This window comes from Oryza sativa, chromosome 7, assembly GCF_034140825.1.
Source record: "Oryza sativa Japonica Group chromosome 7, ASM3414082v1".
NCBI lineage: Eukaryota > Viridiplantae > Streptophyta > Magnoliopsida > Poales > Poaceae > Oryza > Oryza sativa.
The window spans coordinates 17,411,311-17,427,997 of record NC_089041.1 but is presented as its reverse complement, the minus strand read 5'-3'; the positions used below and the strand labels follow the sequence as shown (position 1 = coordinate 17,427,997).

General features: G+C 45.6%; 1 protein-coding gene and 1 long non-coding RNA gene across 4 annotated transcripts; both read left to right on the top strand.

The window, feature by feature from the left end:
• The first annotated feature begins 1,871 nt into the window (after positions 1-1,871).
• Positions 1,872-7,523, top strand: LOC4343218 (peptidyl-prolyl cis-trans isomerase CYP21-4). Of its 2 annotated transcripts, none has more exons than XM_015792489.3 (8): positions 1,872-2,027; positions 2,744-2,947; positions 3,064-3,103; positions 3,594-3,644; positions 4,461-4,546; positions 6,303-6,440; positions 6,545-6,692; positions 7,074-7,523. In XM_015792489.3, the coding sequence occupies exons 2-8, from the start codon at positions 2,796-2,798 to the stop codon at positions 7,164-7,166; spliced, it is 708 nt and encodes a 235-aa protein (XP_015647975.1). In that variant the 5' UTR covers positions 1,872-2,027; positions 2,744-2,795; the 3' UTR covers positions 7,167-7,523. The 2 variants fall into 2 exon arrangements, with proteins under 2 accessions (XP_015647975.1, XP_015647974.1); XM_015792488.2 differs by having other exon boundaries at positions 1,872-2,038.
• A 464-nt stretch (positions 7,524-7,987) lies between these two features.
• On the top strand, positions 7,988-12,997 carry LOC136357312 (uncharacterized). 2 transcript variants are annotated; one of them, XR_010742541.1, is made up of 4 exons: positions 7,988-9,621; positions 11,524-11,948; positions 12,064-12,421; positions 12,500-12,997. It is a non-coding gene; the product is annotated as an uncharacterized lncRNA (long non-coding RNA). The 2 variants fall into 2 exon arrangements; XR_010742540.1 differs by having other exon boundaries at positions 11,524-12,421.
• Positions 12,998-16,687: the final 3,690 nt, after the last annotated feature.

Here is a 16,687-nt window from a genome sequence, read left to right as displayed (position 1 = left end):
ACGGCGCTGGGCCCTGCTCAAGGACAAGCTGTGGTTTAGCTTCCAGGCGAAGGCACGGGTCGAGTTCCGGTCAAGGTAGGGTGGGTCCCCATCCGAGAGAAGAGTAAGTAGAGGCGGTGCATGTGGTATCCCCTTGAGGTATAAAAGGAGGACCTTGCCCACCGAGAAAGGGGACGACTCTCAGAAAACCTGAGCTCGAGGAGGAGGGAACTAAGAGTGTTCTCCGGAGTTTAGGAACCCTTGTAACTCTCAGTCTAAATCCCATACACAGGAATAGGGTATTACGCTTTATAGTGGCCCGAACCTGTATAATTTGGTTGTGTGCGAGCTAGCTAGGAGCCTTAGGGACGGATACGTGATTTCTAGAGGCGAGCTTTTTGCCCCGGCCGAACTCACGAAAGGGGGGTCTCACGATCTCCCGCTAGAGAGGATCACTCCTCGACAAAGATAGTTTATGGAAAAAGTATGAATTACCCCCTGAAGTATCGTGGTCGACCAAATCACCCCACTAAACTCGAAACCAGACATTGCTCACCCTGAACTTTCAATACCGGATAAATTACCCCCTCGACCGAATCCAGAGTGGTTTTGTCCCATGTGGCGTACACGTGGCAATCCAGTCAGCATTTTATTTTTTTAAAAAATTATGGGGCCCACCTATCATACCTCTCTTCTCCTCTTCCTCTTCCTCTCTCTCGGGCTCAAAGCGTGCACGGCGCAGGGACGGGCGGCGGCGCGCTGGGGCGGACGGGCAGTCGGCTTGCGGGGGCGATGGGTGGCGGCGTGCTAGGGCGGACGGGCGGTCGGAGCGCGGGGGCCGACGGTGGGCAACGGGCGATGGCGTGCTGAGGCGGACGGGCTGGCGACGCGCGGGGAGGGCGCAGCGGACAACAGGCGGTGCCAAGGAGGGCGTTGGAGGCGACGGGCTACGGCGACAAGTCCATCATCCCCTCGAGCTCCGCAGCTATGGCGACGAGGCGATGAGTCCTCGGCTCAGGCCGGCACCGTCGAGGTCATCCTTCCAGGCAGAGGTGGCAGTGCTGCTAAGACGACATGAGGTAGCCCTTGTCGTCATCGTCCTTTTGGATCTCAAAGTCTGGGAGGAAGGAGGAGAGAGGTGTGGAGCCTCTTCCCCGGTTCCGACAGGGAGTCGGCATGATCCACGGCCTCCCTCTCTCTCTCTTTCTCGGCTCAGGCAGGCGGCGGGCGATGAATCCTCCTCGGGGAGGGCGTGGCAAGCGGCACGCGTGGCGGGGAGGGCACGGTGCTCTACGACAATGAGTTCGCCGCCCATCCACATCGTCCCCATCGACTGTCGTCGCTGTCAATCGGAGCCACACACCCGCGCCAACGATTTCCCCTCCCTGGCCGTCGTGCCCGCCGCTGCTCGCCTTCGGCCGGAGTGACCTAGCCATGCGCACTGCCACTCGCCACCCAGCTCCGTCCTATGCCTCCGCGTCTCGCGCTGCCGCGTACCGCATACCCCCGCGCGCCACCGGCACGCCATGCGCGCGCGAGAGAGAAGACAGAGGAAGAGGGGAAGAGGATGTATGACATGTGGGTCTCACTATTATTTTAAAATAAAATGCTAACTGGATTGCCACGCGTATAAAACAGCTTAGATTCGGTCGAGAGGGGTAATTTGTCCGATATTAAAAATTTATGGTGAGCAATGTCTGATTTTCTATTTAGGGGATAGTTTAAGTCAACCCCGATAGTTCGGGGTAATTCCATACTTTTTTTTTCCTCTTTTTTAACGAGTTTACTCCTGTGACTCTCATGACGTTTGGCCGGCGGCCGTGCCGAGAAAAAACACGCCGGCCACGGTCAAATCTGGTGAAAAGCCCGACCCCTTTCCGTTCCTTCTCTTTGAATTCCAATTTCCAAATTCCAATTTCTACTTTTCCAACCCAACCTCAAACACAACCAATCCACCTCCGATTCCTTCATCCGCCGCCACCGCCGCCGTCGCCGCCGCCGGGATCCCGCCCGCAACCGCACCGCGGCGGCTCCTTCCCTTCCTCCAGGTACCAACCAGGTGCGTGCGCCCGCTGCCCATCTCTCCCTCGCTCTCCCGCCCCCCGCGGAGGCTGGCGCGGGGAGATCTCCGGCGTCCTAGGGCTTCGGCTGCAGCTCTGGCTGCTGCTTGGTGCTTAATTCGCGCGCTGCCGAATTTGATTGATTCCCTCCTCGATCGCCACTTCGTGCCTGAGTTTTTCGGCCCCCCCCCCCCCCCCCCCCCCCCGCCTCGTGGCCGTCGGTGCCTTGGGCGTGAGCGACGAAGGGGAGACGATTTGGGTGGGGGAGCAGTTGGAGCACACGCTCTTCGTGGGTGGGTTTCGCTGTTGCTCCAGCGCAGCACATCTAGAGGAGGCGAGGAGAATTGGGGAAACTGGTAGAGGAGGAGGAGGAGGGGTCCTCACCTCCCTCTCTTTTAGCTAGCGTGATGGATTGTTAGGGTTAGCTGCTAAGGTCTCGGTACCGTCCCTCACTTTGAGGTTTGAGGCTGCTGCAACTGGTCGTTGGATAAATTGCCACCGCGAAAAAGGTTAGAGAAGCTACCGATTCTTTGGGTAGATTGCTTTTCAGATAGATTGTGGTATATCCTACTACTTCAGATTGCTTGCCGACGACGCCAAAACGGCAGCCTTTTTAGCTGACCTAATGTTGCAAATTTTAGTTAAGTTTTTTCAAGGTCTTGCTGCTGGCTGCTTCTACTGAACAATTGTTTTTTCATTCCTAGATTGTGGGATCTTCCTAGAGAGCGCTGTTGTCCTGCACGAGTAGAATAGCAGATGGCGAGGATAAAGCCGAAGCAATTGCTAATTCAAAGCAAGACGAAGAAGGCCCCAACACGGATCAGTTACTCCACTATCGTTACTTGGAACCTAATTGTTATCTTGGTTGCGCTATCCCTCTATGCTACCTACAGGCATTGGCATCACAGGTTAGTGCCCTTTCTTGCAATATTTGTTGATTTGCTGATTTAGTAGCTAGTCCCAAGCACAATTGATCTAGCTTTACTTGCTTTTTGACTTCCTTCACTGATGAGATACCTCACAGGCCAATGCTCGAGACTGAAATGGATCTCCCTCGTGCTGAGGTACGCTAAACAATCTAGTTCATGCCCTATATGCTCTTCTTGTCTTGCTTTGTCTCCAAGTACTTCCTCCTTTATGCCAATGACATGACATGTTTGGGTCTTGGAAAACACCGTGTCTCTGCCTTTTCTGAATCATTGATCCTAGCATTTTGTTTTCCATCTATTTTGAAAACCTTCTTGTTCTATATTTAATGTCCAAATCATATGTATAGTTAATGACCATTGGAACTTCTGTGTTAGTGTTGTAAAATGAGCCATGGTAAACCTTGTTTGCAGCAAATACATGTGTCTTCCTTTTCTTATATAGGTTCGATAATATGCTATGTTATAAATATGACATTTTCTATGGACTTGCAATGGCTTCTGTAGGTGATTTGTGTCCTTATATACATTTTTTTAGAATGACGATATCTGCTGATACGAGCCATACTCAATCTGACATCAAATTCATTGATTTTATTCTCTTATGTGTTCTCTTCCTGACTTCCAGCATGTTGGAAGATCTGAGGATTCCACGAAGACTAGTAGACCAAGCTATGCGGTAAGTTGTACTATTTTCCTTTCACAGGACAAGATTTCTGACCAACTTAGCAGCATATGATGTTAATAAAAATTATATGCCCGATTGTCTTTTAAGTGTGTTGTTAGTATATATCGGGTCAATTTACAATTGTACATGGTACGTTAATTATGTCTTGCTCTTCTGTTGGTCTGGTAGTGACTGCTATACCAGGTTTTGATCTAAATCTTGTGGTATGTTATGCTTTGGAAATGTTGCAATCAACTATTTTCCTGCTTAAAGTAGAATCGAAAATAAGTACACCATGCATGGATATAAACAAATTATCCTTAGGGTAGTCCTTTCCTTATGCACAAACCCTGAACTCCTGAAGGCCTTAACAAGATAAAGAAAACTATCCTTGCCATTGTTGGATTAATCATCAAGTTTTAAATAATCAAAACTCCATAAAAAGACGATGAACTAGTGTTCATCCGGAATTTAGTAGGTTAAGTAGTAATAGTTTTACAGGCTTGAAATGCTTCTGCCAAATGTAGTTAATACTTTCATATCTTAAACATTGTGGTTTTATGCTGCAGAACTAGACCTGATGCACATCCTTTTCTTGTTATGAACTTATGATGTTTGGATGCTAATTATTAGCAGTACAAGCATACAATTAGTAAGAGAAGTAGATTGTATGCTATTGCCTGTAAATATAGGAAATTAAATCTGATGCATATAACCTTTTTTTATGGGAATTTGTGCATATGACCTTACTGAGTAGACATAAAATATTTAATGCAACAATCTTAAGCATTCACTGAACATAATGCTATTGTAATTTTCTTCCTCCAGGTTATTGATACTGCCAAAGGCTCAATTACTATAGAAATTTACAAAGATGCTTCTGCTGATGTTGTGGATAGATTTGTTAGCTTGTGGTGAGCACTGGAATCTTTGCTTAATCTTGTTTTATACTTTTACATGATAATGCTACATGGATGTTGACTTGTCTATGATCATTTTTGGGGCATTATTTGTTTGTGTTGGACTCTCTGGCTATCCGCAGTGGTGCAATTCCACACAAACATGTCATATTCAGTCCCTCTGATTATTTCATGAAAGATACAATTAGAGTATAAGTATCTAGATATGTAATCCATATAATTTTAAGATGGATTGTTGATAAATATATAAGGCTTGCATGCAAATTTAAAGGTCCTTTTCCTATCATGCTCCTATTGATGGTAACTTGCATAGTCCACCCATACAAAGCATCCACTCTCTTCTTTTCCAAAACAGTTACTAAAATGCATTTTTAGTTCCAAACTCTCCTACTTTCTCAATTTCGTAAGCTCCTTAATTCTTACTCAGTCAAATAGACCCCTATTGATTTATGAAGGGAGCATGAGCTATTAAACTTTCTTCAAGATTTTACACAAGAAGTTTTCAGCAAAAGGGTGTGCACTTCTCCCTCTAGTGTACCTCTTTTTGTGGACAGATTCTTCTGTGTTCCCTATTCCTTTCCTTTGCAAAATTTCTTTCTTTTCTTGTGTTCTTGGCATCAGCTTTATTTCTTTGAATACTTTGATCATAATGGATCTTTCTATTTTATTGATAACACATCACACATTGCAGTAATGAGTTAGACAGCTAGTGATCGCAGCATCATGATACTATTAATATGGTTGATAGTCTAGGCACTTGTTTTGGATCCAAATAGATGAAGTTGGTTGCTTGTATCTTGCATAAATGAATGATACCTTAGAGTTTGCAGCAGAATATATAAACCTTTATGGTTGCATGCAAGGTTCTTGAATCCAGTTTCTTGTAAAGATATTGCTTGGTAGGCTATTCCTGTGTCATTAGTCATGCAAAGAATGTAATCAAAGCAACAAATGAAATCTTTTTAGAGGTTGATGAATTGAAATCTGAAGACAACTGTATTCTACAATACTTCCAAGGCAAAAAAACACTACATTTTATTTGTGAAGTGCTTTTATGCTCACCGAAAGCAAGATCACATGAACTTCAATGCGAGTAATTTGAAGCAGGCTCATCATGCTCACCGATTAGCAACTCTAAATGCTTAATGCTCACAATATTTGTTCTTTGAGGTCAAGAAGCCAACTATGATTTATTAAGTACAGTGTGATAAACTGGTTTTGGTTTTGAATATGCGATGTATGATAAACTGTAGTCTGAGATGAGATGATGCTTTACATGTAGCAGCGTGTTTGTAGCGCAAACATATTTGCTACTCCCTCCGTTTCGAAATGTTTGACACCGTTGACTTTTTAGCACATGTTTGACCGTTCGTCTTATTCAAAAACTTTTGTGAAATATATAAAATTATATGCCTACATAAAAATATATTTAACAATGAATCAAATGATAGAAAAAGAATTAATAATTACTTAAATTTTTTGAATAAGACGAACGGTCAAACATGTGCTAAAAAATCAATGGCGTCAAACATTTCGAAACGGAGGGAGTATTATGGTATTTGTTATTTGTACCATATTGCCCTTCAGGATGTCTCGTAGTCTAAGAGTAACTAGTACAATTTCTCTAGGCTTGCATTGCTGGAAGGAATCATGTTTCAAAGGAGAATAGCACACATGTTAAGAATTTATCAAGATAAATTATCCTTTTGTCCTCTTTGGATTATCATCTAACATTTGTTTCAATTGCCAGCAAGAGTAACCATTTTAAAGGAATGCCGTTTCGTCATGTCATCAAAAACTTTGTAATTCAAGGGGGTGATTTCGATTTCAATGGTGCTGCCCAGGAATGGATACTGAAAGCCAAAGCCAGTGGAGAAAACGCTCTAAGGTTTGTCCCCAAATCAATGCACATATAGAATTCTGTTGAAAAGTCTTGGTTTTGCCAGACTTATTTTTTTTCTTTACACTACGTGTATTTCTATGATTTTGCAGTCCAAAGCACGAGGCATTCATGATCGGGACTACGAAGAATCCTAATAATAAAGGATTTGATCTTTTTATCACAACTGCTCCAATTCCTGACTTGAATGACAAGCTTGTTGTATTTGGGCAAGTTATCAATGGACAAGATATTGTTCAGGTACTTTACATTGAATTCTCTCTGGATGCATTAATTCAGTTGCAGTTTCCATACATCATTGGAACCTTTCATTTTTCATTTATATTTAATATCATTTTTCTAAAAACAATATATTTCATGCTGAGATGTTCATGTCCTTACCTCATGATTAGTATTGTTACATATTTGTACATTATTTTGAGTTACAGTAGTGCTAATGCCAATAGGAAATTGAAAGAGTTAGACATGAGTTTAATAGGTGTGCTAATGGAGAGGATATGAGCTAATTCAATGTCATTATCTACAAATGTATCAGACGCATGTGCTTCAACTGGTTGAATTAGTATTTTCTGAGTATGTTCATTTTAATGAGACTTTTTGCTTGTTTGATGACTTAAACAGGAGATCGAAGAAGTTGATACTGATGAGCATTACCAGCCAAAAACCCCTATCGGCATACTCAACATCACGCTAAAACAGCAAGCTTTGAGCTGATAGCTTGTTGTCCTTACCTGAAAATGACTTATCTGTACTCCAAGAGGGTCCATACATCGCCTCCAATTGCTGCTGAAATTGATTATGATTATGGCTTCCTCTAGAAGCCCATGGGTTGCAAAGAAAGAAGGCGCTTAATCTTGCCTGGCAGCTAAAAGCTTCTTCCGTCTCATGGAGTAGTTGTGTATAAATTTATCCCTGGTGTCATTCGGCTGTCAGTTTTTGCAGGCATTACAGTGTATTTTGATGCTTGGTTGTTTCATTGTAAATTTGAAGCCCATTTGGATCATGAATCATAGAACTTGGAATTCATAGTTAGTTATGAGGAATAAGTTCATCTGAGGTCCCTTAACTTTACACCGAATCCGATTTTCGTCCCTCGATCAGAAAACCAGACACAACGGGTCCCTCAACTATTAAAACCGGTGCAGATTATGTTCCTCAGCGGTTTTGAGAGCAGTTTTGGCTGACGTGGCGCCTACGTGGCTAATTTGACTCGGTCTTTGTTTGACGTGGCATTGACATGGCGCTTACATGGCAATTCGACCCGGAAAAATAATAAAACCCGTGGGACCCACATGTCAGTCTCACATAGAAAATAATTAAAAATTTGTGGGACCCATGTGGGCCCCACATGTCAGTCAAACTCACCCTTCCTCTTCTTCCTCCTCTCTCCCCATCTCCCTCTCTTCATCTCTCTCCCCTCTCCTCTCTTCTTCCGGCGAGAGCGGCGAGCTGGAGGGGGCGGTGAGACCGGCGCCCACCGGCGAGAGCAGCGAGCTGGAGGAGGAAGCCGGGGCAATAAAAGGGAGGGAGGATGTAGGGAGGCCGGCGATGGCCGAGCGCCGTGGGCGGGGGCTTGATAGCGACAGACGGAGGGAGAGGTGTGCAGCCGACGGCGGCCAGTGGGAGAGGGAGCGGCGACCGCCCTCCGCCGCAACCCGCCTCCACCACCGAGCTTGTCAGCGACCGCCCACCGGAGTGAGGAGGACGACAGCTGGCGATGGGTGAAGAGGACGAAGGCGGCGGTCTGGAGCAGAGGTCGGAGGAGAGCCCCCAGCCGCCAGGATGGCACTCGATCCGTCGCATTTCACCACCACCGAGCTTGTCAGCGGCAGCCCACCGGAGCGAGGAGCTTCCCCTTCCCCTTCCCCCCATTGACGTCGCCGCCGCAACAGCTGAGGCGCCGCTCCCCATGCCGCCGCTTCTGTGGCGCACGCCGGATGCGGACGGGGACGCCATGGCCGTGGCTGCGGACGACATCAATGTCGACCTCGGCATCCTTGGCGACTCCCAGGCCCCCGCGCCGCCGCCACTAGCGGGGGGAGCAGCGCACGGCGGACGTCCTCCTCTTCCGGCTGCCACCGCCACACCTCCCCGCATGGTTGCATCTCCTCCTCCTCCGGCGGCCATCGCTGCACGCCGCCCCTTCTCCCCGCCGGTCACTGCCCTTCTCTCGGCCGCCACTGCCGGTTCTCGATTGCCGGCGCTGCTCCGGGGGACCTACCGCCGCCCGGGTCAATCTGTTCCGCCCACCGCCGTCGCCGATCCCCTTTTATCGCCCCGGCTTCCTTCTCCAGCTCGCTGCTCTCGCCGGTGGGCGCCGGTCTCGCCGCCCCCTCCAGCTCGCCGCTCTCGTCGGAAGAGGAGAGGAGAGGAGAGAGAGATGAAGAAAGGGAGATGGGGAGAGAGGAGGAATAAGAGGAAGGGTGAGTTTGACTGACATGTGGGGCCCACAATTTTTTTTTATTATTTTCTATATGAGACTGACATGTGGGTCCCACGGGTTTTATTATTTTTCCGGGTCGAATTGCCACATAAGCGCCACGTCAATGCCACGTCGGACGAAGACCGAGTCAAATTAGCCACGTAGACGTCACGTCAGCCAAAACCGCCCTCAAAACCGCCGAGGGACCTAATCTGCACCGGTTTTGATAGTTGAGGGACCCGTTGTGTCTGGTTTTCCGATCGGGGGACGAAAATCGGATTCGGTGTAAAGTTAAGGGACCTCAGATGTACTTATTCCAAAAAAAAAGTGAGAAAATGGACATTTGGCCATGTTTAAAACGCGCGGTTTGCTGGAATGCCATCCCAAAAACATGTTTCTTTAAAATGCCACTATGAAACACGTGCTCACCGTCGCTTTGACATTTTGACCATTTTGGGCATTTTGAAAATCATTTTTGCTGGAATGTAGGGTGATGAGACGGAATTGCCCTCACCGGCGTCTTGAGCAGGCGGGTTCTTGCCTCGTGCCGGTTGCGGTGGCGCAGCTCCCACCGGGAGCCCAGCTCGCCGTCGTGGTGGCGTCCGTCGGCGGCCGCCGCTCCGCAGTCCTCTGCTGCGAGGGCGCGGCTGCTCCGGAGCCGTACCACCGCGGCGGATGGAGTGCGGCGGCCATGGAGGTCGCGCTCGGCGGGCTCGTCGTCGCTCGCCCGGCGATGAAGCGCTTAAGGTTCGATTCTCGAAACATCTGCTTCAACTCTTTTTTTCTGCTGTTCCTTTCTGATTCTGCATCATCACGGCTTATTGCAAACTTCTTTGTCCATCGATCGCAGAACGAAATAGGCTCTCTTCTTTTGAGCCTGCAGATTGCTCTTCTTCTGTATCTTGGTTCTTGTCCCATGGCGCAGAACAAAAGGCTCTTCTTTTCGTCTTCTCTTCATCCTGCATATAGGTTCTTGCTGGAGACCTTCCTCTTGTGCACATCATTGTTCTTGGCTTTGCTGTAGACGGAGCCCCAGGCCCTCAGCAGCTGCAGTTGCGCGCGCACCGCGCCTCGCAGTCCGCCGACGGCGAGTGCTGAAACGGCAGGAGCTCCTTGTTAGCCAGCTCCACGAGCTGCCTCCGCACCTCCCAGTACAGCCCGCCGACCTCGCCGCTCGTGCAGCCGCCGCCGCCGACGGCGCATACCGAGCCGTCCGTCGTGTTGGCCAGGCACTCGCACCAGGCGCCACTCTGGATTTGGAGGTTGGAGGTGTTGAGGAGCACAAGAGTGGGAATGAGGATGCGAGGTGGAGCACGGCGAGGTCGAGCATGGTGGAGTTGACGCGGAGGAAGCCGAGGGCGAAGGCGCTGGCGAGGGCAATTCCATCTTATGACCCGACATTCCAGCGAAAATGATTTCAAAAATACATAAAGTGGTCAAAATGGCAAAGTGGCGGTGAGCACGTGTTCCATATTGTCATTTTAGCGAAACGTGTTTTCGGGATGGCATTCGAGCGAAACCGCTTTTGAACGTGGCCAAATGTTCATTTTCTCGGAAAAAGTACACCAGAGGTCCCTCAACTTGTCATTGAGTTACAAAAACGTCCTCAAACCACAAACCACATATGACCCCGGATTTGTCCGACGTGGCGGCTGAGTCAGCGTAGGACCCACGTGGACCCCACATGTCAGGTGTCCACGTCAGCACCTACTCCTCTCCCCTCTTCTCTTTCTCCATTTCTCTCTTTCCTTCCTCCCTCTCGCTCTTTGCTCTCGCAGGGCATGGGGATGCCGGTGACGAAGGATGGTGCGGCTGGCGACGGCGGCTCCCCGGGAGGCGCCGTGCTGCTCACCGGTAACGTCATCGTCTGGGCCGCCACGTCGTTCCTCTCCCTCTACGCCGGCTAAGTCCTCCTCGTATGGACCTCGCACTGCTGCACCACCGCATCCGACAAAGTGGATGACACCAAGCAATCAACCTCCGACCTCACCGCACCGCTCCTCCTCGATGACGACGCGTCTCACCGCCTCCACTCCCCATCTCCTCCAAGCCCACCTCCGTGCTAAGAATGTTCGCGTGCCGCCTCGTCGATCTCCTCCACTCGCCACTCTACCTCCCGCGCCGCCTCACCATCCTGGACATCGCGTCGCACCGGTGGTCGAAGCCCAACGCGGTGGCCTCGGCGCTCCTCTCCCCGCTCCTCCTCGCCGCCGCCACCGCACCCACCACAACCGCCCTCCTCTCCGCCTTGCTCGCCGGCATCCTCCTCGCCGCTGCCGTTGCGGTCGCCACGGACGCTGCCTCTGTTGAGTTGTGATCCAAATTTATTTGCACTTAATAAAGGCCAGCTTCTGCTGTAGCGAAGCGGAGGCCCATTGCCAGAGGCTTGGGCCGGAGCCCCCGCGGTACGGATCGTTATCCCTTTTAGGGTTCCACCATATATATACCTCTTGTAAGCCGCCATGCGGCGTTGAAACCTCACCCCGATATAGTAAAGATATTTTGCTGGCTGGCGCCTGTGTTTTTCTCTCTCATGCTTTGGGAGGGTTTTTCCACATTAAATCTCGTGTCTTTTGTGATTGATCTATTGTTCTTTATTGTTTATTTGCCCATCGTTTCCTAACAAGTGGTATCAGAGCTTGTTATCAGATTAGGGTTTCGCGATGGCATCGATAAAGTATGATCTACTGCTGCTAGACTATAAGACGAGATTCTCGCTGTGGCAAGTTAAGATGCGGGCTGTTCTAGCGTAATCTTCGGATCATGATGAAGCGTTGGAAAGCTTCGGGAAGAGGAAGAAGGATGAATGGACCACTGAGGAGAAGCGGAAAGATTGTAAGGCTCTGTCGCTGATCCAACTTCATCTGTCTAATGATATTTTGCAAGAAGTGTTGCAGGAAAAAACTGTTGGAGAACTTTGACTTAAACTAGAATCGATCTGCATGTCTAAGGATCTAACCAGTAAGATGCATATGAAGATGAAATTGTTCACGCACAAGTTGCAGGAGAGTGGTTCTGTGTTGAACCACATATCGGTCTTCAAGGAAATCGTTGCCGACCTAGTGTCGATGGAGGTACAGTTTGATGATGAAGATTTAGGTCTTCTACTGTTATGCTCACTGCCTAGTTCTTATGCAAATTTTTGTGACACCATACTATTAAGCTGTGATGAACTAACCCTTGTAAAAGTTTATGAGGCACTCCAAAACAGGGAGAAGATGAAAAGGTTTGGATCAGTCTGATGCGTCGTCCTCCAAGGGTGAAGCATTGCAAGTCAGAGGCAGATCTGAGCAGAGAACCTACAACGACAACAATAATCGTGACAAGGAGCTGGCCGTTGGATGCGATGAAGGAAAGATCATGGGTAATTGCCCTCGGTGCAGAGCAGCAGTGCTCCCCCGGCCCTTCTCATCCCTCCCTATGCACAAGGGCGACGACACTCCCCTGTCCTCCCTAGACGGCAATGGCAGCAGCCTCCATAGACGGCGAGGGTGGCAGTGCTCCCCTATCCTCCGGCATATGTAGGCAGTGGTTTGCAAAGATGCTGGTGTGTGCTCTGCTTTCTTGTTTTGTTTATGATTGTATGTTTTTTTATGAAATTCTCATCTTCTGTTGTGGTGAAAAGCCTTTATGGCTTGATTTTGTTTGCAGCTTCATCTCTTATGTCTACAAGATGTTTGGTCGTGTTCCTCAAATTTTGAAGGTTTTTGGCCAGCAACCGTGCATACTCGTTCATTTTCCTCAAACCTTAAAGGTTCTGGGTCAGCCACAAACGGATCAGAAGCAATATCAGACTTATTTTGCTTCCTGCGGGAACCCTGCGATCTCTTCACAATCTGGATGTGCGCATGGAAGAAGGGAATCGGAAGAAAATACATGGTGTTGAGTTTGATGGATGAACGACATGGATGCGAGCTCGACACGGATAGGGACGGCATACAAAATTCTTGGGAAAACATCTTAGATTTTTATAATGGGTAAAGAATATATATACACCAGGTGATTTCCTGCTTTTTCCTACAGGAATTACTAAGCAATTCTCAATATATTTTTTTCGACAATCAAGCTAGGAATAAAAAAGAAAAAAAATAAAACATCAGGGTTTATCATTACTTATTATGAAACAAACAAATGATACACACACTTTAATGTAAAACATATTAATAAGTTAAAATATTGTGCAAATGATGTAGGGATAATTGTTGGATATGATTGCATGTTGATTTGTAAAATTAAATAATTTGTATATGATGTTGTATGCTTGCATGAGGTTATATATGTAATTATTGCTAGTGTGATGATGTGGCATGGTTGCATGTGGAGGTTTAGACTTAGTGTGCTATAACTTTATATAAAGTATATATATATAGGGGGAATATCCAGTGAAAACCCGTGAAAACTATATCTAAATTCACGAAGAAATTACTAGAGATAGGTATAGGCATGAAGTACATCAAATTTGTCTTTTTTGTTTTTCTCAAATGAAGTTGAGTTTGGACTTGAGATTTGATATGAATGTATTTCATGCCTATACCTATTTTTAGTAATTTATTCATGAATTTACAAAACTTTTAGATATGGTTTTCACGGGTTTTCACTTATTTGATGGTTTTTACCGTATGTGCCCCATAGATATAGATAGATACCCAATGTGTTTAGATTAATGTCAAGTATTTATTATTTGGTCCTAACACAATCGAATGATAAACAATATTTTCTTTTTCTCCGATTATGGTGGTAACTTTTATACCTCTAAAGTAATTACAATAGCACCTTTTCCCTATTAGCATGCGGCATACATGAAGCTGATTTGATTTTTGGGTGCATCTTAAGATTTTAACTGTTAGGTACTGGAGATTCCTAGAAATATTCACCATAGAGTACTTAGCAGCTGTGGGGCAGAGAATCTTCTGGGTAGTCACCAATCTCCAACAAAGGCTGTTTTTAGTTTCACATTAAAATTGGAAGTTTGAAGAAATTAGAACGATGTGACGAAAAAGTTGAAAGTTTAGGTGTGTTTAGTTTCACGCCAAAATTGAAAGTTTGACTAAAATTGGAAGTTTATGTGTGTAGGAAAGTTTTAATGTGATGGAAAAGTTAGAAATTTGAAGAAAAAGTTGGGAACTAGATCACCTTTGTGTGTGTAGGAAAGTTTGATGCGATGGAACAGTGGGAAGTTTGAAGAAAAAAATTAGAAACTAAACAAGGCCAAATAAAAAAAATCTAGCATTTGCGCTCTCTATCTCTGAAGCCATCATATTTACTCCCGTGGAATCCTATGTTCAATGCTACTCCCATTTACACGTGCATGTCAATATTTTCCTTCATTTGATGTGGTGAATCGGATACAAATTCTGCAGCTGCTTTACCGATTTGAAACAATACAATCCGGTCCATACTCCATACATAACGACACTCAAAATTATTTGACAAAAACATCTTGAATTTTTATAATAAGTAAGAAAAAAAATTGGCGACAAAGGGATGACAAAAACACTATGAATCTTTTAAATACGCAAAGATAAAAGAAAAAGAAAAACTTATATATAAGTATATTGGACTAATTATTTTACCAGAGTTTCACTTTTGCAATGTTTTTTTACTTATAATGCTAGTCATTGTTACTAATCTTGTACTGTGAACCATCTCTACATACTCATCTCTCTAACTCTCTCTTCTTCGCCTTCGATTCCTAATGGTCGTTGTTATCACCGCTAGCATGTCTTGTTGCTTAAGCTTGAGCTATGCGTCTGCTCATCGCGGAGCTCGAGAGCCTCTCCTTCCTTCAGAGCTCGAGATCAAGATATGATGGAAAGCTGGGTTTGTCACGGTAGAATTTTGTTTTTTTTTCTTTTTGTTGGTTGATCTTTTTCTTTTTCTTTGTCTGAAATTGTACTTTACATCATACCTATCATACTTATGTTCAAAAGTGTATTTCTAAATCATAGCCCTTTTTTAATAAGCCGTACGGCTTATAACTAACATATGGCCAATCTATAGGGCCGAATTACTATGATATAAATGAAATGCACCACATGTTCACGTTGATCATTAAAAACTTTTAGGACATGTACAATGATGATTAATAGTGGTCTCTCAGCGTTACTAATTAGGAATATTTGTTAACATGGAAAGGAGAGACAAAATATTGTTGCTATAGGTAACAATAACTCAACAACGATTCTTCACCTCTATAATATGGATACATGGTTACATTAGGGTGAAAAAAAGAAAGAAAGAAGAATAGTAAAAGGAATATTTTTCAGTTAATGGTTAGAGCCTTTATCGTTTCAACTATCATAAACACACGGTCTCTAAATAATAAATAATCTTGTACTCCATATGTCCTAAATTATAAGACATATTGACATACTTTGACCATTAATTTATTTCATATTATGTTCCTAACGAATATGAAACCAGTGATATAACATGCATAATATTTAGCATAGATATGGTTAATATGATTATTAGTTAAAAGTTATCGAGTGTGATTTTTTTAAAAACTAGCGCGTCGTATAATTTAGGAAGAATGGAGTATTGGCTAAGAGATTATACTTGTCTCTACTCTCTACTATTAAATATGCCCTGAAGCTGATGCATAGGAAGCTCAGGGAGTGATGCCACGTTAGATATCTAACAGTGGAATTTTCTTCTTCATTTACCTCTGGCCGGTATTTAAAAAAAAGTAAAATTCATTCTAGTCCACAAATAACCAAAGTGGCATATTGGACTAGGGGTGTATCTCTATTTCCACTTAGCACCACTAATCTTTATAATCTGTTATATGTTGGATTATGTATCTAGGTTTGTTCATGTTTGAGCCATGCTGGGTGGTAATTTCCGGTGAGACCGGCCATCGGTGCTCGGTGCATGGTAGCTGGGAAGCAGTTGACACAAGGGCTCCCTCGAGCCTCGAAGGCTCCTACGCCGTCCATGCTCCTAAACACACCCAATTCCACACATCCAACAAAAACACTCTTTCAAGGGACCGACCCCTCCGCTTGTGGCTGTGGCTGTTGTGCCGTGGTGTGAGCTTGGCTATCGACATGCAGATAACACTACGATATGTCCACCATAGTGTCTCCACCAAGGCCCTCACTATGTTCAACAGGTGGTCATCACGCGTTGTCATCCGAGCATCTGGCCATGTTGCCAGCATTAGGGCCAAGGGTCTCGGCCAACGCCACCTCGATGGCTTATGGAGGGTACTTAATCACCGAGGTCGCTAGTTGGTTGTGCAGATAGCTAGACAAGTAGTTCAAAGCTATCATATGGTACTCAATCTTGGAGCATGCTATCCAGGGAAAAAACAATCTTGAGAAAGTAAAACAAAAGAACATTAGCATCATAGCATCAACGCTGGCGTTGGAGACGCGATCGTACCAGACGATGATGTGGTGCATGTCACCGATGACCTCCTGGTATCGCTCTCTGGTGCCACCACAAGCAAACCAAAGCGACTAGTAAATTAGACCCAAAAATATAACACAATGAGTAAATCATATCCAAATCTATAATACACAATGAGTAAACATGATCCAATCTACAATTAAAATTAGATGATAACGGCTTGTTTGGTAACTCGATGGAAGAGGATTGGGAGTTTATACAAGGGAATTAATGATGAGATTAAGATGGAAATTTGATTTTTAATCCTACGGCCTGTTTGGCAAGAGAAGGGAAGAGGAATGTGAGTTTGAAGGAAGGAGTTGATGGTGGGATTGGTCATGGGAGTTACTTTTTTAGTCCCCATCCCTTGTTTGGTTTCACATCGAATTCCCTCTAAGTCTCACGAATTAACAGGCCTCCC